The 26,185-nt window shown below is 44.6% G+C and overlaps 1 protein-coding gene across 22 annotated transcripts in view; it reads left to right on the forward strand.

The window, feature by feature from the left end:
- ST3GAL5 (ST3 beta-galactoside alpha-2,3-sialyltransferase 5) overlaps nt 1-26,185 on the forward strand; it is a 79,605-nt gene that overhangs the window by 40,597 nt on the left and 12,823 nt on the right. For 15 of the 22 annotated variants that reach the window (XM_065526861.2, XM_074011336.1, XM_074011338.1 and 12 more), the window contains 2 exons: nt 14,598-14,721; nt 17,130-17,241. In XM_065526861.2, coding sequence (XP_065382933.2) covers nt 14,598-14,721; nt 17,130-17,241 — 236 coding nt within the window. Of the gene's footprint in view, nt 1-9,244; nt 9,573-14,597; nt 14,722-17,129; nt 17,242-26,185 lie in introns of those variants that run through there. The other 7 variants (XM_074011344.1, XM_074011345.1, XM_074011347.1 and 4 more) reach the window with 2 other exon arrangements.

Below are 26,185 nucleotides of genomic sequence, written 5' to 3' on the forward strand. Positions count from 1 at the left end.
CAATGATTATGATACTTGGACACCTAAAAGGTCTGGTCTTCACAGTGGTCTCTTGTTAGGACCATGGTGAATTTGGGTTAACTTTGTGTGGGGAGATCTAGTTGCAGGCCACTGATCATTCATTCTTCTGTTCATTCATTCTGCAGGTACTTGTTAAATGCCTTTTATATGCTAGGTACTTTTTAGGTTCCTGGATTACAACAGTGAACAAAATGGACAGTCCCTACACTGGGAGTCTTATATTTTAGTAGGGAGAGCAGAGAAGAGGCAAATATGTGTCAGTGGCAATGAATGCTATGAAGGAAAGCAGGAAAGTGGGGGGGTGGAAGTGGTGTTTTACAGAGGGTGGTCAAGGAAGGCAGCTTTTGAATGAAAACCAGAACGGAGATGGTGAGGGGGGAGCCAACCAGAGGGGCAGCAGAGGAAGGGCAAGTCGAGCACGAGGCGCCCTTGGTTGACATGGAGTGAGGAGGAGAGTGTGAGAGAGGTGGAAGTGGAACTGGGCTCTGAGAGTAACCGCCCTTCTGACATCTTTACCACTTCAGTAACGTCTTGGCGAAATCCCATCATGTGTGCCGGGCACATTACAGTTTTAGAGAATGTTCATATAGTCCAAGGGCTCAGAATTAATTGCCTTAACACTTTTACATTTATACAAAGCAGGTAATGATGTGTTCTCAACACTAGAGGAATAGTAGATTTGAAGTAGATTAAAAAGCATGAGAATCATTGAAGTGCTTGCATCTTGGTTGATGCTCAAAATTAGTACAGTGTTGATTGTGCATTCACACAGCAACATTTTAATTTTTTTCATTGCAAAAGGTAGGTCCTTGTAACTCTGCTCAGTTTGTGGGAGAATCTGAAAATATGTAGGCTAAAAATCTGTTGTTAATTACACATGCTTTCCTCCAGCTGTGAGAAACTTGCTGGTGGGCAGGATTTCTCAAAGTGCTGCACCCACATAACACTGGGGAACTTGGTTAACATGTGCAGTCAGCGTCCTCACCTGGAACTACTACCAGGTGGGGCATTCTGGGGATGAAGTGTGGGAATCTGCATGCTTTCAGCCTCTTCCAGTGTTGTGGGGTTTTTTTGTTTTTATTTTTGTTTTTTTTTCTCTTGAGACGGACTCGTTCTGTCGCCCAGGCTGGAGGAGTGCAGTGGCACGATCTCGGCTCACTGCAACCTCTGCCTCTTGGGGTTCAAGCAATTCTCCTGCCTCAGCCTCCCAAGTAGCTGGGATTGCAGGTGCCCAGGCCGGCTAATTTTTGTATTTTTAGTAGAGATGGGGTTTCACCATGTTGGTCAGGCTGGTCTCAAACACCTGACCTCAGGTGATCCACCTGCCTCACCTGCTGGGATTACAGACCTGAGTCACTGCGCCTGGCCCTCTTCCAGTGGTTCTTGTACATGGGGAGGTTGGAGAATTCCTGGTAGAGATAGTGGTGAGGGTGTTTATAATTTAAACTGAACAAATACTAGGAGCTAGTGGGAAATGGTTGGATGCGGTCTCAGCACCAGCACTTTCTCAGCGGTTTTGATTTCATGGGTGATATTTCACACTCCTAAGAGACAAATGAGACACTGCCCACTCAGTTGAAATCGGAAAGTACCGTACAGTTGTATTTTTCCTTTTGGTGGCAGGAGTGGCGTGAGATGGTTATAAAGAGGCCCTGCTGCGGTGTGTCATTCCAGGAGTGGGTGCTTTCCTCCTATGTCCGTGTACAACTGTGCACAGCTGTGCACTCTGCATGGGCCAGCTGCTCTGCCTGGGTCAGTGTGTGGATTCAGGCCCATGTGTGTCTGTTGGCTTAGGCACCATTATACAGGTGAGGACACAAACACGTTTCCCGATGAGTCAAGAATTTTTGAGATTGTGCAATCCAAACAAACCTAGAAAAAGATTAGATATTAAAACTTGTATTATCCATGTTTATACCACAGGCAATATTGTGTTGTCTCATTACCCTCATTGACTTTAATAATAAGGCCATGTGGAAATTTTAAGGTATACAATGACTTGATCCCAATGGTTAAAATCAGGGGTGATTTTGCCCTCCCCTGGGGATACTTGGCAATGTCTGGAGACATGTCTGGTTGACAAAACTGGAGGGGAAGAGAAAGAGGACCAGAGATACTACTAGCATCTAGTGGGCAGAGGCCAGAGCTGCTTCTGAACATCCTGCAATGCGCAGGACAGCCCCTAGCACAAACAATTACCTGGTCCCAATGTCATTAGTGCTGAGGTTGAGAAACCCCACAAAAAGATCAATTGAATACCATATATCTGCATTATGATAGATTAGGATTCTAAGTGAGTTTTGATGTAAAAAAGAGTTCCACTGCTAAAACTAGTTTGAAATTAGCAACCTAGATTTTACAAGGATGACAAGCTTCTTGGGAGGACAAGGGAGGACAGGTTGACTTCTGGAATCATAAGAGAGAAGTAACGTGTCAACAAGAGCTCAATAAGCCACAGAGAAGGCCCGGGGCTGGGGTGCTCTTGAGCATTTCCAACTAGAGCGTTGCCCCCTGCCCCACCCCAAGCTGCTGCTCCCTCTTGAGTAGGGGTAGAGAGTTAGGTTTAGAATATGCTTGCACTCCCTGGATCCTCGCCTCTGGGCCCCAGCCCTGTGGCTGTTGTGGCTGTTGTCATTATACCCATGGGTGGCGTCGGTGAGCCCACCTTGGGAACACGCTCTCTGACCTCACTGTGTGGGTGCTGCGTGTCAGACATGCTTCCGAAGGTCCCTTTTCCATAAAGCTCTCTCCACACTGCTGTAGTTACAGTCTCATTATTTCTCAGGACCTTGGGTTTCTGGAGAGCTGGACTTGGTCCATCATCTTGTCTCTACGTCCTCACATAGAGGGCTCCACGGTATGTTGGAAGAATCAGTGAAACTTCTAGAAATTACACTTTTTTGTGGATACAATGGGGGTACCTGTGTTACTTATAATTGGGTTAAAGTGATTTTAAATGCATTTTATTTAGGAACTATTGTGTTGCTTTCTTAAATAATGGTCATTTCAGAGTCTGAAACTAGACTTGAAATCGGCATATGAGAATTCCACATTTTATTTAACGCTTCCTTTCTTTCTCCTCTACTCCTTCACGGTCCGTTTTCCCAAAGTCAAGATAGGCCTGCACTTTGTTCTTCCACCTGGGGATCTTACCTGTTTCTAGTAGCCGTTAACTGTCTTCTTTATTCAGATAGCCCCAGGTCCTTTCCTCCAGCTGTGGCAGACCCTACTAGTACCTTTTAAAGCTGCTCTCTCTCTTCCTTTCTTACTGACAGAACCCTAACTTTGGGCAAGCAGCCTGCCCAGCTTATAAAAAGTTCCCAGCCACTCTGCAGCTGGGGCAGCCATGTGATGGGGTTCTGGCCAAGGAGATGTGAATAGAAGGCCATCAGGGGTCTCGGGAACAGTTTCCCAGATAAACTGATCTAGGAACTGCTCCCTTCCTGCATCTTCCTTTTTGCCTGATGTCAGAGCCACCCCTCTCTTCCTATGTCTCCCTCTCCTCCAGCCTGAATGGGGCAGAGGTTGGCCACGTGCTGATGCTGGAAGAGCAGAAGATGCCAGGAGCTGGGGACTTCCTGACGTTGCAGATCTGCCGCACCAGCCCTGGTCTGCTTGTCCCCAGACTTACTGTTCTGTGAGAAAAATAAACCTCTTCTTGGTTAAAGGCCGCAGCAGCCAGGTTTCCATTACCCAAAGCCAAGTGCAACCCCTGACTGATGCTCCAGCTCAGGTCCCTCCTGGGGTGTCAGGCCTGGTTCTCAGCTGTTTGTGGGATTTACCAACCTAGCAGCCCACAGGCTTTTGGGACTCTGCAAGGCGAAGCTGAACTTAGTGTCTCCATGGCGTTTTCTCCTCGTGGCCTCTTTCTACACAGGGCTCCTCTGCCCTCCTTGTGACCTGAGTCATCCTCTCCCTTGACTCTCGCCTCATCTGTTCCATCCCAGGTCCTATCCATGCTGAGCCTATGGTGCCCAGAGTGCTGTGGTAGTCCCTCAGCAGCCTCCCTCCTCCCTTGTCCCCACTGCTGCCCCATGATTTTCTCCACGTTTCATGTCCCCTTCCTGAATAAAATCCTCCAGGGCCGCTCATCATCCATGATCCTCCTGAGCTTGACCTTGATCTACCTTGACCTTGCTGACCCAACTTACCATCCTAGAAGTAGAGCCTGGGACAGGGGTTCAGGGACTCCTGATTTGCTGAGGGAGCTCCCAAGATGAAGAGAATAGGGCCAGGCAAAGCTGAGCAAAGCTGTGATCTCAGCCCAGACCTCGGGAGCTTGAATTGCTCTCACAAGGTGGTCCCACCTCGAGGCAAGGGGGCCAGCCTTTAACACGTCAGTCATTTAGTGTCTGGGGATGGAAGGTAGATGTGCAGAGAAGGGGACACCCATGTTCTAGTAGCAGCCAACATTCAGTGGCCACAGCAGGGCCACAACACTGCTCTCGTCCTGCCTGCACCCCCCAGCCCCACCTTGGGGCAGGACTTGCTTAGCCCCTTCATTCTGTCTGCCCACAGCGCACCACGTCTTCCCTCCTCTCGGCCGCCCCCTGTGCCCCTGCTGTAGTTGTAGCTGCTGCATGTTGTCGCTAGGCGACTTTAACCTGCGTGCATCCCAACGCTGTCTTCTTGGCTGAGGTAAGGCTTCCTGCCTTGTCTTCCGTTCTCCTTTGCCAAGTGGAATTCTTCATCTCAAACACAAAACTCCAGCGGTGACTTGAATGGCTGTTTTCTCCCTTCCCCATGGATGGTAGGTCCCTAGTACCAGTCTAGGTGCATGGGAGAGAGCAGTTCATTTGTTCTGCACAGTGGGTGACCTGCTGCAGAAGTTCCAGCCGGCCCCATGCATGTTCCCGAGTACCACCTGGACATTTTTTTTTTTTTTTTTTTGAGATGGAGCTTTTCACTCTGTTGCCCAGGTTGCAGTGCAATGGCACAATCTCGGCTCACTGCAACCTCCGCCTCCTGGGTTCAAGCAATTCTTCTGCCTCAGCCTCCCAAGTAGCTGAGATTACAAGCGTGCGCCACCATGCCCAGCTAATTTTTGTATTTTTAGTAGAGATGGGGTTTCACTATGTTGGCCAGGCTGATCTCAAACTCCTGACCTCAGGTGATCCACGTGCCTCGCCTCCTGGACATTTTCATGTGGTAATTTATCATCTCAAATTCATCATCTCCACTCAAGGACAAAAACTGACTTCCATTCTTATTTATTTCTCTGATTGGGACCAAGGTTTGTCCCTGTGTGCTTCTGTTCATCACCAGTCTTGCTTTTGTTCTGGCTCAGAGACTTCTGTCGCCATTCCTTCCCCGTCCCCCTCACCAGGGTAGGCCTCAGGCTCCCCTCCTGCCTGGACACCACAGTAGGGAGGGCCCAGGATCCTGCCTTGTTGCCCACCCAGCATGCAGCAGACTAGGCTTCCTAGGCTTCCTTGTCTCCTGCTGTGCTGGGAAGTCCTTCTGCTCTTGGAATCCTCCCACCCCACAGAGTATTCTCTGCTGGCCATGTTAGCCTATAAGCTGCACCTGCTCGCCTTCCCACATAGTCCACTGCAGCCATGTTGGTTTATTCTCTGCTCTCCCAACTTCAGATTTTTGTTTATAACCATCTGTGCCCTGGTGTGACTTTACTATTTTAAAATGCAGCCCCCTCCCGACATTACGAATACCCTCCTGTTGTTCCAGGTCCTCCCCATCCTGACCACTTTGCTGCTGGAAAAGCATGGGTGTGGAGATGGGTAGATGTGGGCTGGAGTTCTCAGCTCTGTGTCTATCCATGTGTATCCTCTGGCAGGTTAAATGCGGATAGCAATCCAGTGATATAAGTTTTTTTAGGATGTGGTGAGATCATATGCAGGCTTATCCCTCTCAATAAATATCAGTGTGCCTTACTCATGCACCAGTAATTATCTCTATAGTTAATTTGGCAATACATCATATACTGCTTTATGGCATTTATTATACTCTTATATTAAATGGTTAATTCTTCATTTTGAAGAAGTTAAATGTCTTACAAATTGAAAGCCCAAGTTTGCCCTTATATTTCTTCATTAGGGCCTTAAGAATTATTGAAAATACAGAAATAAGTTCTAGTGTTTGATAGCACAGTAGGGTACCTATAGTTAACAGTAATTTATTCTGTAATTCAAAGTAACTAGAAGAGAATATTTGAAATATTCCCAATACAAAGAAATGATAAATGAGCCTCGGCAGCATAGCGAGACTTTGTCTCTACTAAAAATTTAAAAAATTAGCTGGGTATGGTGGTGCACACCTATAGTTCCACCTACTTGGAGGGCTGAGGTGGGAAAATTGCTTGAGCCGGGAGGTCAAGGCTGCAGTGAGCCATGATTGCACCACTGCACTCGCCTGGGCAAAAGAGTGAGAGCCTGTCTCAAAAAAAAAAAAAAAAAAAAAAAAAAAAAGATAAATGGTTGAGGTGATGGATATCCTAATTACCCTGATTTGATCATTGTAAATTGTATGCATGTATCCAGATATCACATGTATTCCATAAACATGTAGGATTCCAGCACTTTGGGCAGCCGAGGCGGGTGGATCACCTGAGGTCAGGAGTTTGAGACCATGGTGAAATCCTGTCTCTACTGAAAATACAAAAATTAGCTGGGCATGGTGGCAGGCGCCTATAATCCCAGCTACTTGGGAGGTTTAGGCAGGAGAATCACTTGAACCCGGGAGGCAGAGGTTGCATTGAGCCAAGATGGTGCCATTACACTCCAGCCTGGGCAACAGGAGCCTAACTCCGTCTCAGAAGGAAAAAAAAAAGTGTACAACTATTTATCATTTAAAAAAAAAACACAAGAATTATTTCTTCATATGGGCTCTTTAAGAAGAATCTGTTACATTTTAATATGTGGGTAGAAAAATATAATTTTGAAAGTCAGGCCTTCTCTGCATAAAGGTGGTTGGTGAAACCATGATGCGGAGGCTGTTCCTGGAAACCTGAGTGAGAAGAGGATCAAATTGTTAAGCCCTGGGGATCCTAACTCTTAGGAGATGAAAAAGGAGAAAGAGGAGGTAGCCACAGGACAGAAGAAGACAGGGCAGCCTTGTGATGGTCTGCCAACAAAAGCCTTGGAAGAATGCCTGTAACCGCCATCGCCTCCAAAACCCTCATAAAAGACTGCGTATTTATTCAGTAAACAGATACAGATGCCTTTTATGTAACTCTTCCCCATCCTAGGCACTATGAAGGCAGTGGTGTGCAAAGCAGAGACCCCTGCTTGCATGGAATCTGCATTCTAAGTGGGGGAGACAAGACAAACGTGTAATTCAAAAGTATAAACTTATGAAGAATCACGTGTCTCATGATTAGTGTTATAAAGAAAAAAGAAAGCATGCATACAGGAATATCCATATAAGCAATTTTGGTAAGTAGGGCACATCTGTAGTTTTATTATTCTAACCCAAGCATTCACATTATGTAAGTTAATTGAATTAAGGAGAGGGTCTCGTTTGCTTAACTGAACAGAGGCTGTGTGTGCATGTGTGCACGCACGCATCATTGACTGGGTGACGTTAGTGTGGGAAGGTGTTTGTGACACCCTGTGTCTCTAGCTGAAGCTGCAGTGCCAGAACAGATGAGGTGAGTGTGAGCCTTCTGAAGGGAGGGGCCTCCGTCATCCTTTGTCCATCAGGGATTCACTCACCATCTCTTTGGAAGCCCAGTGAGGCTTCCATAGAAAGGGAGCAAGCAGCCCAGTTTCTGCCCCCTGAGGCAAACTGGACTTGCTAAGTGCCGACATCCTTTATTTTGCATCTCCATAAATCTGTTTTTTTCCAGTTCAGCAAACGTGTGGTCCTTTCTTAGTGAAGTTCCTCATGATTTGTTTCTGCTTTTTAAGTCTAAATGCTTAATTTGGGGGATATTTTTGTCCCATACTAAGGAGATGATCAAGGGGTCCTAAAAATATTTTGTTTGGGTGATTTTCAAATATCTTTTCATAGCTTAAATTTCAATCATAGCTTAAGGATTTCCTCCCTAAGTGAAGATAGTTTCAATTTTTCAGAAATAGAACTGGTAATGCATGGAATTCAGGTAGTAAAAAAAAGGAATGCAAAAAGAAATGAGCTCACTCACAATTGCACCACCAGGCCACGCATGGTGACTCACGCCCATAACCCCAACACTTCGGGAGGTGAGGCGGGGGCATCGCCTGATCCCAGGAGTTTGGGACCAGCCTGGGCAACAGAGAGAGACCCCATCTCTACAAATAAACAACTGGGCACAATGGCACATGTCTATAGTTCCAGCTACTGAGAAGACCAAAGTGGGAGTATTCCTTGAGCCCAGGAGTTTAAGGGTGCAGTGAGTTATGATCACACCACTGCACTGTAGCCTTGGCAACAGAGCAAGGCTCTATCTGTAAAACAACAAAAACAAAACAATTGTACCACCTGTTGATGACAGGTGTACTTTCTTCCAGATGCCTCTACACCTATAATTACCTATGGCTACATGAACACTCTTCCCCTGCAGTCTGATCATTTTTTACTGGTTAAAAGTATGATTGCCGGCCAGACAGGTGGATTACCTGAGGTCAGGAGTTTGAGACCAGCCTGGCCAACATGGTGAAACCTCGTCTCTACTAAAAATACAAAAATTAGCCGGGTGTGGTGGTGCATGCTGGTAGTCTCAGCTATGTGGGAGGCTAAGGCAGGAGAATCACTTGAACCCAGGAGGCAGAGGTTGCAGTGAGCTGAGATCACTCCAGCCTGGGCGACAGAGTGAGACTCCATCTCAAAAACAAGCAAACAAAAAAGTATAATTGCCAGCTGGGAATGATGGCTCACACCTGTAATCCCAGCACTTTGGGAGGCCAAGGCTGGTGGGTTGCTTGAGCCCAGGAGTTAGAGACCAGCCTGGGCAACATGGCAAAACCCCGTCTATACAAAAAAAAGAAAAACTAATAATAATACAAAAATTAGCTTGGCATGGGGGTGTGTGCCTGTAGTCCCAGCTACTCAGGAGGCTGAGGTGGGAAGATGGCCTGAGCCCAGGAGGTCGAGGCCGCAGCAAGCTGTGATCACACCACTGTACTCCAGCCGGGGTGACAGAGCAAGACCCTGTCTCAAACCAAAAAAACAAAAATATGATTGCTATTGAAATTTATGACACAGTTATTCTAGCAATTAACAAAGCATGTCCCTGATTCAATGTTTGTATAATCCAACCTTCAATTGCCACCTTTTCACCAAACAGAACATCACATACAAGAGAAATGAATGAAAACAGTCCAGATGGTGCCAAGGTGATCATGACTTTCAGCTGATAAGCCCTGGCTTCTCCAAGGGATCATGGAAAGGCCACTCCGCTGTTTGTCTGTTGTACCCAGCTTGGCCCTTCTCTTGTGACGCTGAGGGACGTGGAATCCACATGGTCCCTTGCAAATCAGAAGAAGTAATACCTGCTGAGCTGAAGTAGAGGGATTTGGGAAGTCAAACTCATACTGTGGAGGCTAAAGCAACCCCATCTTGGATGCTAATCTGCCATGTTGACTTCTGACCCCAGTCCCAGGAATGCTTCTAAGGTTTCTACATTCACATACTTACTGTAAATCTTGCCCTTAGGTCAAAATAGTCTTGCAGTTATACCATAAGTCCTGCCCTTCAGCAGATTCTTGCATTTTCCTGAGGGTTGGATGTCAATGTCCTCTACATTCCTTCAGTATGGTATATAAGGCCTGGATGTAGAAGCCCTCAGTCTGGGGAGTAATAGCATGGGCAACCATTATGCTGTCTGGCCGCCACCCAGGACATGGCCTCTGTTTGTAAGTCCCCATCATGGGTTTCTTTCTGAGAAACTAGATTTGTCAGCCTCTTCCTTGGCCTATGGGGGTGGGTTTGCATATGCCTGCCCACCACAGAGCACATACCTTTAATAGATATATGCCAGGAGATAACTACATGTGTAGATGCATAGATTTTTATAAAACTGCCTTTTTCTTATATTTTTCAGTGTCAATAAATGTAAGTACTGAGTACTTTAAGCTAGTGCTTCTCAAACTTTAATGTGAACAGAAATGTCCCGGGATCTCATTAAAATGCTGAGTCAGCAAGACTGGGGCGGAGCCTGAGACTCTGCATTTCTTTTTTTTTTTTTTTTTTTGAGACGGAGTCTGGCTCTGTCACCCAGGCTGGAGTGCAGTGGCGCGATCTCGGCTCACTGCAAGCTCCGCCTCCCGGGTTTACGCCATTCTCCTGCCTCAGCCTCCCGAGTAGCTGGGACTACAGGCGCCTGCCACCTCGCCCGGCTAGTTTTTTGTATTTTTTAGTAGAGACGGGGTTTCACCGTGTTAGCCAGGATGGTCTCGATCTCCTGACCTCGTGATCCGCCCGTCTCGGCCTCCCAAAGTGCTGGGATTACAGGCTTGAGCCACCGCGCCCGGCCGAGACTCTGCATTTCTAACCTGCTTCCAGGTTACACTGATGCTGTTGGTCAGAGACCCTGCTGTGTAGCGAGACCTTAAGTACTGGAGAGTATTCATGTAGTTTGTGCTGTAATTTACCAACAAATTTCCTGCTGTTGGACATTTTAGATGTTTCATTTATTATTTTTTTTTGTAGAGGCAGGGTCTCACTAGGTTGCCCAGACTGGTCTCAAACTCCTGGCCTCAAGTGATCCTCCCATCCCAGTCTGCCAAAGTGCCAGGATTACAGGTGTGAACTACCACACCCGGACATTTGGATGTTTCAATAGAGTTTATGCTTTATTCTTGCCATTATAATTTCTGTTAACCTTCAGTTTTAGTTTTACTCTTAACCAGTATTGAGAAAATGCTTTTCTTGGAAGTTTATCTTGTTTGATGTCAGGCTACAGACATGTAATGCACATTTCATTCCATTTGAGATGTTTCTTACGGGGCTGCTGTGTGCCGATCTCTGTCTTAGGTGTTAGAGATACAAAGGTGAACAGAGTTCTGGCTCTGCAGCTCATTCCTCCAGGAGTCTGCAAAAGAAAATTCAGTTCATTTCGGTAAACAGAGATAGGGACGTGCCCAGGGATAGTTGTGGTGTTGAAAAATGACCTCAGAGATAAGGAAAGAGATGCTTGAGCTGGGTTTAAGGATGAAAAGTAGTTCACCAGGCAGATTGTTGGGTAGGATTCCAGATTGTGGGCACATCATGTGCAAAGGCACTGAAGCGACAATTTGGCACATCCAGGTTTCTAACAGTACTTCTTTGTGCAGTGTGATAAACAAGTTTGTCACATGGAGTCACAGAATCTGAAATAAGCTGGGAACCAGTAGGCAAAAATGTATTTTTGAAAGATGGCTTTGAGAGGACAAAATTGAGATCAGGGCATTCCAGGTGAGTGATTTCTATTTTTTTTTTTTTTAATTTATTTATTATTATTATACTTTAAGTTGTAGGGTACATGTGCATAATGTGCAGTTTTGTTACATATGTATACTTGTGCCATGTTGCTGTGCTGCACCCATCAACTCGTCATTTACATCAGGTATAACTCCCAATGCAATCCCTCCCCCCTCCCCCCTCCCCATGATAGGCCCCGGTGTGTGATGTTCCCCTTCCTGAGTCCGAGTGATCTCATTGTTCAGTTCCCACCTATGAGTGAGAACATGCGGTGTTTGGTTTTCTGTTCTTGTGATAGTTTGCTAAGAATGATGGATTCCAGCTGCATCCAAGTCCCTACAAAGGACTCAAACGAGTGATTTCTATTAAAGACATGTAGTGAACAGGAGAAATTCAGGAGGTATTATCGGCAGGCCCTGGGGATTGACTAGGATTGAGAATGAAAGTCTGGTTGACCTGCAGGTTTTCATCTTGTGGCTGAACAGGTGGTTCAGATACCAAAGAATGAAAGGAATAGAAGAAAATGCCAGGTTCTGTTTAGGAATGTTGCCTGAGGTGAGGATAGCAAGCAAGTCATTAGGTATACGGGTCTGGGCTTAGGTGAGAGGTCCGCGTTAGAGAGATGGATTTGGTCTTCAGGAAGCCATTGTCACCCCTAGTCTGAAGCTTGTACTTGTCACAAAGTTGCTGGAAGTGCCACGGCATCTGCTGCCTAAAAACCCAAGAACCCAAATGCCCATGACTGCTGCAGGAGTCACATGTAGACACCTTCCCTTGCCTGCTACTACTGCTGTCCAGAGCTTCACCAAGTCAGGGGAAAAGAAAGATTATCTCCCAGTCTTTCACCAGCACATCCTAGGATCACAACTTTATGAGAAGCCAGCTGGTAAGAGAGAATTTGGAAAATATTTACAGGCTTATAGTCTGACGGGCAGAGTAGAACAAGAGCCAGAGCACTGTATGGCTCAGCAACAGAGCACCTGGAGGCGGAGGCCCCAGAGTCTTTCTCATACTCTTACCACAGTCGTCTTTGTTCTCTGGAGGTCCACTTTGGTGTGAAGTGAGTATCACTCCAGTCATCTCAGAAGCTTCCATTTTAAATATGCATAGGCTACAGGTAGCCTGCTGGTTCCCACCACTTGGCTGACCATACATGAAGTAACCACAGAGTTGTGGTGTTTGAAAGCCTTCCAGGATCTCAGTTGTTCTAACTTCTCATTTAATAAATCAGCAGATTCTTCAGCAAAGGTTTATTATTAAGGCCCTCAACACTTACTGAAACTATTTTGATAGAATTATACATAATGATAAAAATTCTTGCTACACAGAATTAGAATTAAGGAGTTAAGGAAGAGATTGTTTACAGTAGCAGAAAAAAAAAAAAACTTGAATTTTTTTCAAAGAAGATGGCAAAACCCTAACGGGAAAAATAAAGTGATTAATGAATGAGATATAACTTCTTCCATCCAACTAAAAACTATAGTGAAGACATTATTTCTTAAATTAATATATGCATTTATTATAATAGTAACTAGTGCCTATATTAGTTAAGATATAACTTTGCCTTTAATTAACAATTCCTTAAACAAGACAAAAGCTTATTCCTCTATCATAGACCAGTCCAGAAGTAGAGTGGCAGGTTTCTGCCCTATGGGGTTGTCCAAGGGGCCCCAGCTCCTTCTCTTGTTGTTCCACCATCCTTGAGTAATGTCCTGTCTGTGTGGTCCAGAGTGGCAGATCATATGTCCATATTTCAGTCAGGAGGAAGAGGGGATAAAGGAGAAGCCAGAGTATGCCCAGGGATGCACCTTGAGAATTGCACAGGATGCTTCTGCTCATATCCCATTGGCTAAAACTTAGTCTTGAGTCCTAGCTCCAGGGAGGCTGGGAAATGTAGTCTTCATTCTGGGAGGTACTATGCCCCCACTAAAAATCCAGAGCTCTATTAAGTTGAGAGTTAGGGGAAAGTGAACATATGGGAGAGACAGACCAATTTCTACTACAGTACCCTTTGGAATATTATTTAGAACTTGAAAATTGTGAATAAAATTATTTCAAAAGAATAAATAGGCAGGCACAATTAACATATTTTTTAAGAAAAGTTTTTTTAAATTGCCATATTCTCATTTTTTCTTTTTTCTTGATGTAACACTTCTGCTTTTAATGTAACTTTCTTTTTAAACTTTTTTATTGTACGAATTTTAACCATACACAGAAATGGGAGAATCGTGTAGTGAGCCCTAGTCCCCATCTCCCAGCTTTAGTAAGTTATCAACTTAAAGTTAGTCTTATCTATTCTCCCCGGCCCTCCACTTATCCCCTTCCTGAGTTTTTGAAGCAGATCTCATTTTCGCTCTTTGATCTGTAGATATTTCTGTATGTAGCTCTAAAAGGTAAAAGTCCTTTTTTAAAAAAATAAACTTTAAAGTTTAGGATAATTGTATTCACATGCAATTGTAAAACATAATCTAGAGAGATTTTGTGTACCCTTTACTCATTTTCCCCCACTGGTAGCATCCTGCAAAACTATAGTATAATATCACAGCTGGAGTCTGACATGGATACAGTGAAGATGTAGAACATCTCCATCCCTTTGTGTTGCCCTTCTATAGCCACATCTACCTCCCCTGCCACAACCCCTGACACTCACTAGTCTGGTCTCCATTTCTATAATTTTGTCATTTTAAGAATGTTAAAAATCAGCTGGGTGCAGTAGCTCACGGCTCTAATCCCAGCACTTTGGGAGGCCAAGGCAGGTAGATCACGAGGTCAGGAGTTCGACACCAGCCTGACTAACATGGTGAAACCCTGTCTCTACTAAAAATACAAAAATTAGCCGGGCATGGTGGCACACACCTGTAATCCCAGCTACCCATGAGGCTGAGGCAGGACAATCACTCGAACCTGGGAGGCAGAGGTTGCAGTGAGCCGAGATTGGTGCCACTGCACTCCAGCCTGGGCAACAGAGCAAGACTCCATCTCAATTTAAAAAAAAAAAAAAAAAAGAATGTTGTTAAAAATCATACAGTATGTAACATTTTGGTTTCAGCTCTGCATAGTTCCCTCTAGATTCATCCACTTTATTGCATGTAACAACAGTTCATTCTTCTTTATTGCCGGATAGTATTCCATGGTATGGATGCAACATATAAAGGCTCTTTGAAAACCATAATCCATCCTCCTAACTCTCCCCTTTCTTTCTCCCCACTGCCCTCTTCCCTCTTCTCCTCTCTTCACAGCAATGCCAAGTGAGTACACGTATGTGAAACTGAGAAGTGATTGCTCGAGGCCTTCCCTGCAATGGTACACCCGAGCTCAAAGCAAGATGAGAAGACCCAGCTTGTTATTAAAAGACATCCTCAAGTAAGTACCGCCCCTGGGACTGTAGATCCCCCTGCTTTGGGTCAACTGTGTAGAAGTAGGAGAAAAATTCAATGAGAGCCTCAAGATGGCTAATGTTGGAGAGGCACACTTGGTCAAAGGCTCATTCAAAGGCACGTCTGAGTGAAGACTGAGTGCACAGCTGGAGTGGGCCTGAACAGCTGACTGTATAATTGGTAAGTGCACAGTGCCCAGTAGCTGCTCAGGCCCTGTACCTTGGCCTGGATGCCTGGGAGAGCAACTCTCACCGTGCACTGCTCTTCATGCCCTTATTTAACAAAAGAGGGCTTTTCCCTTAGCTATTGTAAGTTAATCTAAAATATGGTTAATTAAATTTCCCTGAAGGCACTTGAATACTATTAAATATCGAATACTAAAAACGATAACAAGTGTTTGAGCCAGGTCACCCTTACATGCTAATAAGTGGTAGAATTAATCAAGGAGGAACTTGGCAGGTTTTTTTTTTAGCATGTATACCAGTCAAACCCAGTTGAAAATTGCCCTTTTTTCATGTCTAAACATAGAAATCCAACCTTGCAATCTAGTCTTCTGTCTCACTTTACTGACTTAGGAGGTGTAGGAAAAAAGGAAATTCATAAGAATAAAGCTTATGTGATATTCAGCCTCCCTTTAGTCACCAACCAGTATTTATTGAGGCCCACAACGTGCCTGACATGCTGGGCGCCAGCCACAAGGCAGCAGGGGAGATAGACCTGCGTCCTGTGCTGCTTAGGCTGTAGGTGAGGTGGACTCACACTGGGAATTAAGGCACAGTCTGATATATGCTACAGACACTGGGCTTGCCTTCACGCCCTTTTCTTTTCTTTTTTTTTTTAACTAAAATAAGGGAAGTATATTCACTGAATGTAACACCTTTTCTGGGGCTGAAGAGAAGAATAGGTAATATTAGGTTTACAAGATTAAAAATCCAAAAAGTATTAAAGAGTCTCAGTGAAACAGCTTCTCATCCCTGCTCCCCATTTCCCCTCCATACTTAAAGATAACCAGTGTCACCAGTTTCTTGTGTATATGAGAAATATTTTGTGTGTGTGTGTGTGCTCTGCCATGCCCCCTGCCCAAATCCACTTTTACACAAATTGATAGCATCCTGTTCACTTATCATTGTACACAATCCCATTGTACACAAGGGAAGAATTAAGATGCTTGTCCAAGTTATCATGGCAAGCCTGTTTAAATGAGAATTTTAAAGTTTTAAAAATGCTCCCACCAACACTTCATTGTATTCTCATCCTCAAATATTAAGAAATATTTTGGCCGGGCGCGGTGGCTCAAGCCTGTAATCCCAGCACTTTGGGAGGCCAAGACGGGTGGATCACGAGGTCACAAGATCAAGACCATCCTGGCTAACATGGTGAAACCCCGTCTCTACTAAAAAATACAAAAAACTAGCTGGGCGAGGTGGCGGGTGCCTTAGTCCCAGCTACTCGGGAGGCTGAGGCAGGAGAATGGCGTGAACCCGGGAGGCGGAGCTTGCAGTGAGCTGAGATCCGGCCACTGTACTCCAGCCTGGGCGACAGAGCGAGACTCCGTCTCAAAAAAAAAAAAAAAGAACTATTTTGTATGTATTATGTATAGTATATTATGCTAGATGCTTTTTTTGGAAAAAAAAAACTGCCCCTTTATTTAGCAAATGGATTATTTTCTCTTTAATTATTTCTTACATTTGTTTTTTCAAGAACAGAATTGTTTAAAGCAGTGGTTCTTAAACTTTGGTTTGAACTTTTTAGCTTGTGGTTTGTGTCACTGGAGAACTTAGTAAAAATGAGATTTCTAAAACTAAGACTAGACTCAGCTCTTTTCTCCAAGTCGTGTGTGTGTGTGTGTGTGTGTGTGTGTGTGTGTGTGCGCGCATTAAACCATATAATAGTGTGAATTTATCAGATGTTTTAAAATATTTTTTAGATCATCTTAAGGGTAACTAATGATCTCACTTCCCAGTCAGCCTCACTTCTGGGTAGAATTCTTTAGAAGTACTATGAATAGACTGTTTCTTTTCTTTTTCTTTTTTTTTTTTAAGGACTGACAGAATTTTAAAGTCACAAAAGATTGAAGCCAAGATTCTATCGCTCAAGTCTATTACTTGATTTGAAGTTCAATAATTGGCATTGTGATTCAGGTTTTGTTACAGTGCCCTTGCAAAAAAAAAGGTTATTCTGTGTTTGCTTATAACAAAGACAGTCATAAATGACTAGTTTATCTTGTCAGGAAAATAGGAAATGGCCCCTTCCTTTCACCCCAGCGTCAACGTAAAGATTGTAGTTTTATGCTGCATAGCAGGCAGACTCATTTAGGATTCCGTTTTCAGTTTCACATTGCATCTCATGATTCTTACATGACTACATCATAATACCTAATTGATTTTTTTCCAGATGTACATTGCTTGTGTTTGGAGTGTGGATCCTTTATATCCTCAAGTTAAATTATACTACTGAAGAATGTGACATGAAAAAAATGCATTATGTGGACCCTGACCGTGTAAAGGTTAGATATCCCATTGGTGTGGTTTAAATGAAAACATTGCCAAGCATATGCTTAAATTATAATATCATTAGTCTACTGTGTTACAAATATATGTTAATAAAAGTTTGAACACAGAGGGGAAAGCACTTAATCTCAGCACTCCAAAACCAAAGACAACCTTCTTCTAAAAACCTACCACTAACTACTCCACAGTAGCCTTCTCCCATTTACTGCAGCTGGGATGGGGGATGAGGTAGGCTCAACCCAACAGGCTCTAGGGCTCCTCTTGGAATTAATTTGTCCTGATGCTGTAAACAACAAAGAAATTCTCTTCTTGTTTTCTTGTGTCCCTCTTTTTTTTTTTTTTTTTTTTTGAGTCAAGGTCTCGCTCTGCACCCAGGGTTGAGTGCAGTGGCAAGAACACGGCCACCTCAGCCTTCTGAGTAGCTGGGACCACAGGTGTGCATCACCATGCCTGGCTAATTTTTTAATTTTTTTGTGGTGATGGGGTCTTGCCGTGCTGCCCAGGCTGATCTTGAACTCCTAGGCTCAAGCTATCCTCCTATTTTGGCCTCCCAAAGGGCTGGGATTACAGACATGAGGCACCATACCTGGCCAGAAAGTCTCTTAATATCATCTGTCCTTCCTATGTTTTATTTTTAATCTTAATGAATTCACATTACATTGCAAGATTTTTCTTTCCGCTTACATTTATGTTTCCAAATCAAGTGACATATCGAATGCTCATTTCACTGATTATTTTAGTTGCTGGATTATCCGATAACATTTAGCCCAGGATGGAGGAAGAGATGATTTTAAATAAATTAGCATGGGAGGAATGATAACTGACATGTATGGATGCTTTATATATATTATCTCATTTAGTCATTGTGACTGGGAGAGATCCCAGTACGATCTCCATCTTACAGATGATGGCTTGAAAGGTTGAGCTGCTCACCCAAGTTAATGTCTAGTTTAGCTTGCTAGTTTATAATGTAGTTTAGTGCTCCTGTGTACCAGGGGGTGTTCTAAAAGTGTATTAGCAATGTTAGCTCATTTAACTCTCATCACATTCCTGGGGATGTAGTTGCACAATCATCCCCATCTCACAGGTGGGGAAACTGAGGAGCAGGGAGATTTAGTAACCTGCCCAGGGTCACCTGCAGCAGTACGTGGTGAAGCCCAGGCTTGAACTCAGCGGTGTGGTTTCAGAGTCTGAGCTCCTGACCACTCTGCTGTCTGCCTGGGTAGGGAGTGTCCACAGAGAAGCCCAAAGTTAAAAGCAGCATGGTGCAGAGAGGAAAGAGCTGAAATGTTTTACCTCAATTCAAATCTAACTGCTACTTAGTAATGGTGAAACCCTACGCAGGTGACTTGATTGTTTTAAGTCCCAGTTTTCTCAGCTGTGAAATGTAGAAGTTGAGTGAGACAATATACACAAAATTCCTTTCTTGGTCCTAATTTTTACTCTTACGTTTCTACGTTAATTTGTGCATCCTTTGAAGTGCCTCCAGTTTTGTTTTGTTTTGTTTTGTTTTGTTTTGTTTGTGGTACAGACAGGTATAAACAAATAAATGAAGAGCTTAGTTAGCAAAGGCATAGCTTGGCTTCTGCAAAACTATTGAGTCTCGGATTCTCGCTGGTCGCAGGGCCAGCCTTCCCGGCATAGGTGTCCTCAGGTGTTTTGGCTCATGTCATTTCATCAGCATTAACACATCTGCTTTGGTCGAGTAGGATGTGCCCAGTACCCTCTGCTCAGGTTTCCGTCTCCTCCTGCACTGTCTGGCCTTGCAAACATACCTCCCCCCATCCTTTCCAATTCCACGTCCCTTCACAGCTCTCTTGGATAAAGGTTTTAGACATCCGGTCTCTGTTTTTGTCTCCTGAGAAAGTCTTTAAACGATGGCACTTGGTATGGCTTACTGGTGGGCAGGGAACTCTTCCCTTTGTTTCTTTGCTGCTCTTCTCCACTTTCTGTATGCATCCTCTTTTTCCTGTCCATTACCATCTGACCGGCTGCAAAGTGATTTTTCTAAAGTCTGGGTCAGCTGAGGAGAGAGGTGAGCTTTCCTGTACAAGGCCAAGCAGACTGTTCCACAAGCACAGGGTGGAGAAGGTGTGTTTTAGTAATACCCTGGGGGAAATCAACTTGGTAGTTTTCCTGTCCAGTCAGGGCCATGTGTCAACCTGTGCCCCGGCTTCCTGTGATCATTTTGAACTTAAGCCACATGGTCTGCTTGTCTTTGCAACGGTCAGTCAAGTGCTCTGGTTGTTAGGCTGTTACTTGTTAAGGCTCCCCTAAGGAATCCTAGTGATTTCTGAGAATGAGCAGAGGAGAAACTCAAGATCAGCTCCCTGAGGAATCATGGAAGGGATAGGAACATCTGTGTAGCCTTAAAGAGAGAAGACCTGGTGCAGGGCACATGGCGGTCAGTGTCAATGAACTGTAACCCCCGATACAGGCCACAGAAGGATGGGCGTGCCCAGGTGGCCTTAATGGCAGAGCTCTGTATCAGGGGGTGGCAGCCAAGCTCAAAGGAGAAAGGTTTGACAGTCCCAGGCATCCAAAGATGGGATAAACAGACCGCTTTTGTGGTGACTCTCTGGAGGTCTTTAAGAAAGTCAGGGGTCTGGCCGAATGTGGTGGCTCACAGCTGTAATTCCAGCACCTTGGGAGGCTAAGGTGGGTGGATCATGAGGTCAGAAGTTCAAGACCTGCCTGGCCAACATGGTGAAACCCCTCTCTACTAAAACTACAGAAATTAGCCAGGCGTGGTGGCAGGCACCTGTAATCCCAGCTACTCAGGAGGCTGAGGCAGGAGAATCACTTGAACCTGAGACGGAGAGGTTGCAGTGAGCCAAGATGGTGCCATTTCTCTCTAGCCTAGGCGACAAGAGTGAAACTCTGTCTCAAAAAAAAAAAAAAAAAGAAAGAAAGCCAGGGGTCCTGTAGGTAGAATTCAGACATCAGACAGGGAGGGGCTCAGGGACCTTTCTGATCCCTTCCAAGTCTGAGATTCTATGGTTCTCAGCAATTCGCCAGGGCCTGACTGGAAAATGAGGCTGGTTTCGTAACCTGGGGCTTTCCCAGTTCTGAATTCTGGGTGGAGTTGTCTCAGTCAGAAGGCTGTCAGAGAACACCTGCATGCAGCCCCACCAGTCCCCAACTCAGTGACTTTCAGACTGAACCTCACTGCTACTTCCAGGCTCCTCTGAAGCTTGCCAGAGTCCGTCGGTATTATCCTAATTCATGTGAGCTTCTCATCCTGCCATCTAAAATATAAGTTACTTGAGAGTAGGGACTGTGTCTGTAAAAACACATAGTTCCTGGCATTCCAGGGAAAGGCGTAGTGAGCCAGGGCTGCCCTTTAGAGTCTCCTGCTCTTCCCGTTTCCCTGGTTGTGCGTCTCCTCACCTGCCTTCCTGCATCCAGCGATGCCCTGCTGTGGCTGGAGTAGTCGTATTCTACAATTTGAATCTAATATGTTGCTTCCCTCCTTAAAACTCTTTGATGCCTCTCCTTTACCTTCAGGAAAATACCCAGACTCTTTAGTCTGGCCCATGAGACTGTTCATGACTTGATTCCTACTGATCTCTCCAACCTCTTTGTGCCACCTCCATTGTCCCAGCTCTATGTATTTTAGGCACACTCAACCCCTCAAAGGTCCTTGGGTGAACCTCTTCTCTTCTTTGCTTTTCTCTCTCTCTCTCTTTTTTTTTTTTTTTTTTTTTTGAGACAGAGTCTCACTCTGTCTCCCAGGCTAGAGTGCAGTGGCACAATCTTGGCTCACTGCAACCTCCACCTCCTGGGTTCAAGTGATTTTCCTGCCTTAGCCTCTTGAGTAGGATTACAGGCATGTGCCACCATGCCCAGCTAATTTTTGTATTTTTAGTGGAGACGGGGTTTTGTCATGTTGACTAGACTGGTCTCGAACCTCTGACCTTAGGTAATCTGCCCGCCTCGGCCTCCCAAAGTGCTAGGATTACAGGCGTGACCCACTGTGCCCAGCTTCTTTTCTTTTCAACAGGGCCTCACACTGTCACCCAGGCTGAAGTGCAGTGGCCTGATCATTGCTCACTGTGGCCTCAACCTTCCGAGTAGCTGGGATTATAGCGTGTACCACCATACCTGCCAAATTTTTTTTTTTTTGTAGAGACAGGGTCTTACTATGTTTCCCAGGCTGGTCTCAAACTCCTGTACTCAAGTGACTCAAGTGATCCTCCTGCCTCAGCCTCCCAAAGTGCTGGGATTATAGGCATGAGCCACCATGCCCTGTCCTCAAAACACCTTTATTGAGATATAATTAACATACCGTATACTTCACCCATTTAAAGCATACAGTACAGCCGGGCATGGTGGCTCTTGTCTCTAATCCCAGCTTTTTGGGAGACTGAGGCAGGAAGGATCATTTGAGGCCAGGAGTTTGAGACCAGCCTGGGCAACATACCAAGGCATCATCTCTATTAAAAATAAAAACATTAGCCTTGTGTGGTGTCTCACAACTGTAGTCTCAGCTACTCCAGAGACTAAGGCGGAAGGATCACTTGTGCCCAAGAGTTTGAGGTTACAGTGAGCTATAATCACGCCACCGCACTCCAGCCTGTACAACAGAACAGAACGAGACACTAAGAAAAAAAAGGGAGACAGCGCAGTGATTTTATGCAATACACTGTGGTTTTAGTGATTTACAGAATTGTGCAGCCATCACCATGATCTAAGTTTAGAAGGCTTTTAGTATCCCAAAAAGAAACTCCATATCCATTGGTAGTCACTCCCTATTTCCCCTTCCCCACAAATCCTAGGCAACCAGTAATCTACTTTCTGTCTCTGTAGATTTGCCTATTATGGACATTTCATGTTATCCATTTCATGGTCTCTTGTGACTGGATTCTTTCACTTAGGGTAGTATTTTCAAGGTACACCCACGTTGTAGCATGTATCAGTACTTCATTATTATTTCTGGATAATACCTCATTGTATGGATATACCACATTTTGTTTATCCATTCATCAGTTTGTGGACGTTTAGGTTGGGTCCACTTTTGGCTATTATGCATAATGCTGCTGTGAACATGTGTATGTAAGTATTTATGTACCTGTTTTCAGTTCTTTTATGTATATACTAGGAATATAGTTGCTGTGTCATATGGTAACGATGTTTTGCTTTTTGAGGAACTGCCAAGCTGTTTTCCAAAATGGTTGCATCATTTTACATTCTTGTGAGCAAGGTACCAGAATTTCAGTTTCTCCGCATCTTTATCAACATTTGTTATTATCTTTCCTTTTTTACTGCTGTCATCCTGATAGATGTTAAGTGATATCTCATTGTGGTTTTGATTTGCCCTTCCCCGGTATCTAATGATGCTGAGCATCTTTTCCATGTGCTCTCATTGACCATATGTGTGTCTTCTTTGGAGGAATGCCCATTCAGATCCTTTGCCCATTTTTAAATTGGGTTATTTGACTTTTTATTCTTGAATTGTAAGAGTTCTTTCTGTGTTCTGGATACCAGTCCTGTATATCTGGTATGTGATTTGCAAGTATTTTCTCCACTCTCTAAGTTGTCTTTTCACTTTCTTGATGGTATCATTTTTAGCACAAAAGTCTTTAATTCTAATTTACCTATTTTTCCTTTGGTCATTTGTGCTTCTGGTGTCATATCTAAGAAACCACTGCTTAGTCCTAAGTTTTCTTCTAGTGTGTTTATAATGTACTACCTCTTACATTTAGGTCTTTGATTCATTTTGCATTAATTTTCGTATGTGGCATATTAGTCCATTTTTGCTACTGATAAAGACATACCCGAGACTGGGGAATTTACAAAAGAAAGAGGTTTAATTGTAGTCACAACTCCACGTGGCAGGGGAAGCCTCACAATCATGGCAGAAGGTAAGGAGGAGCAAGTCATGTCTTACATGAATCGCAGCAGGCAAAAGAGAGAAACTGTGTGGGGAAACTCTCGTTTTTAAAACCATCAGATCTCGTGAGACCCATTGACTCTCACAAGAACAGCACAGGAAAGACCCGCCCCTGTGCTTCAGTCATCTGCCACTGGGTCCCTCCCACAACACATGGGAACTATGGGAGCTACAAGATGAGATTTGGGTGGGGACACAGATCCAAACGATATCAGTGTGAGGTCAGGGTCCAGGGTCATCCTTTTGCATGTGGTTCTCTAGTTGTCCCAGCACCATTTGTTAAAAAGAACTTTCCTCTATTTACTGAATTCTTTCTTTCTTTGCTGCCTAGAGCCTTTCCCTGCCTTTTGCCCTTCTGTTATTCATATTTTAAGTCAAATCTCAGCTCAAGGGTTACCCCTTCTAAGAGGCTATCCCTGATCATCCCTCTCTGTGTGTGAGAGAGCCCCCTCATGCCTTAATCCTGATGTTTATCATTGTAGGATTTCAGCTGTTCATCTTCCCGCTTGTTTTCCAGGCCAGGTCTTGGGAGACAGGGGTTGTGTGCTTAACATTTTATATTACTTAATATGCACTTATTTATATTCAGCTTCAGGGGGAAGGGGAGGTAGTACTTGAATCACAGTGCAATCTTCCATTATCTGTGAACTCTAGATTGTACAGAAAATCCAGTTATAACATGTAATTCTTTGAGTATATTCAGTAATGCACCTTAGGTTTAATGTGAGGAACAAGACTGGTAGTTCTCTTCAACCCTAAACATCCATTGGTAGACAGGGAAAATCCCAGCACCAGCTCCCTGCCCCTTCTCCCTGAACCATGGAATGTAAGTCCTTTCATTAGGCTACTGGGCCAATGTTTAGACCTAAACTCATGGCTGGACTGATAGCAGCCCTCATAGATGCCAATGCCCTGCCTTTATGGGCCTCAGTGAGGACTCCTAACCAATCACTGATGAGGGGGATGGGAGGACTTCTGACAGGGGAGTTGGCCTCCGCAGTCCCACACCTGCCTGGAGAAGGCCAAAGCCACCGAAGCAAAACTAAGCAGCAGCCCACAGTGTCCATCTACCATGTCACCCCAGTGCTGAGCGATTTCTAAAAGGTTACTTTTTTCAATTATTTTAAAAATACTGAAAATTCAAGTAATACAGAAATAAGTAAAGGAAAAAGTCCCCTGTAATTTTTCACAGGGAAAGAGGAAGGAATGGGGGGCAGTTTTGTAAATCAAACATGTTTGTAAAACTCTGTGAGTTTGAAATTAGTAAAACAGAAAGTGAAAGCCTGCTATAATTATGGTGGAATTGAGGATGTCTTATTGTGTTACTGGAAACTTTTTTAAAGTAGGTTTTTAACATTTGACCTTGTTAAATGCTCCACTTTTCGAAACAGTCCTGACAAGATGTCCTGCTTCCTTCCATGCAGAAGAGGTGGTTTGTGCAGAAGTGCAGGCCTCAGAAGGCTTTGCACATGAGGGCAATGGCAAGAGTTGCCTATCACTAAGGATTTGAGGAGGAGGGATCACAGGATATGGGACTGAAAATGAGACAGGGCCAGACAGCGGAAGGCCTTGAATGGTACACTAAGCACGAAGCAGCTCCTTAATTTGATATCTGGTTGTGCGTCATTGAAGCATGAGTAGAGTGGAGGACATGGCCTGTGTAGTCCTCGTGTTCTGAGTAACTGCACGATGGAGTTCACGTGTGAGTGCTCTATAAAGAAAATCCCGTCTCCAGGCAGTCAGTGGGATTTGATCCTTAGCACAAGAGCACGTGGACAAATTTGAATTATTGTGGATGTATATTGGCAGAAGAATATATATATATTGGCAGAGCCATAAGGGTGGGGCCCTGTTAGATCTGTTGGTTCCACTCAGCAACTCTGTGAGTGGGACCCTGCCAGCCCTGGTCGACATGAGCATTGTCTGGTGACACTGGTCCCCGCCTGCATGACTGCAGCAGAGGAGGTGTGGCTGTGACAGTTGTGAGTTTTGTATTTTCTATTTAAATATGTCCCTTAGTGTGCCAGTTGTTAAAAAGACTACCAGTGGGCTCTGAAGGGATGCCTGCACACTTTGAAAGTGTGGTTCAGATGTGAAATTGCACTTAAAAGATGTTGAAAAGAGACAAGGGAACGTCGATGTCAGTTTCGGTTTGGGCTGTGTAGTAGCAGCATTTTGAACTTGGCCCTGTCTCCTCTCTGAGAGCTAAAGACCTTATCTCCCTGCGGATGGCATTGCGTGCAGTTAATTATGGCCAAATGGACTCAGCCGCTTCTTCGTCGTCTTCTCTACACCGTGTCTTTAAAGGAAGCGGGGCCCTCCCTGCTGACGCGTTCAGTTACCCCAGGCACCAGCACCTCCAAACCGAGTCTTTTCTCTCCTTAGTGCTGCTTCCCCCTCTCCAGGTCTTCCTGGGATGTCTTAGAGGTAAGAAAACTGAAGACTTGACCTAGGGAGAAAGGCTTTAACAAAGACAATGCTGCTAGTTAAATCAATCTAGAACTGAGTCCAGCCTCCAGATCTCCTGATTATTTTTTTTCTAACAGTTGATGGGATGAAATCTACGTAAGATTTACTCCTTTGAAGCCCATTGTTTGATGAGTATTAAAAACTTATGCAGCCACGCCTCTGTCACCACAATCCCACTTTAGCACATTCCCATGGCCCAAGGGAGTTCCCTGGAGCCCCTCTGCACTCAGCCCCCACCCCAGGCTGCCACCGACTGGTTGAGTTTATACCGTAGTGTTCTTTCTGTGACTTGGTTATTTAAATTTTTCTCTGCTTTTAACTGGGTAAAAGTTACAACTTAAATGTGAGTAAAATATGTCAATCACTTGACCCTCAGTTACTGTCCTTGTATGATATCATACAAGTCTCCACACATGCCACGAACTGGGCAAAATGCTTTGGGCATCAGAGCAGCCTGCGAGGAAGCGACCAGCGCCAGCATTTACAGGTGTGGGAAATGAAAGTTCCACAAGGTCACTGATGCCCCCAGATCACTCAGTCTGTGACAGAATTGCGCTCCTTCCCACGTCTCATTAACG

Source organism: Macaca fascicularis, chromosome 13 (assembly GCF_037993035.2).
Source record: "Macaca fascicularis isolate 582-1 chromosome 13, T2T-MFA8v1.1".
Classification (NCBI taxonomy): Eukaryota; Metazoa; Chordata; class Mammalia; order Primates; family Cercopithecidae; genus Macaca; species Macaca fascicularis.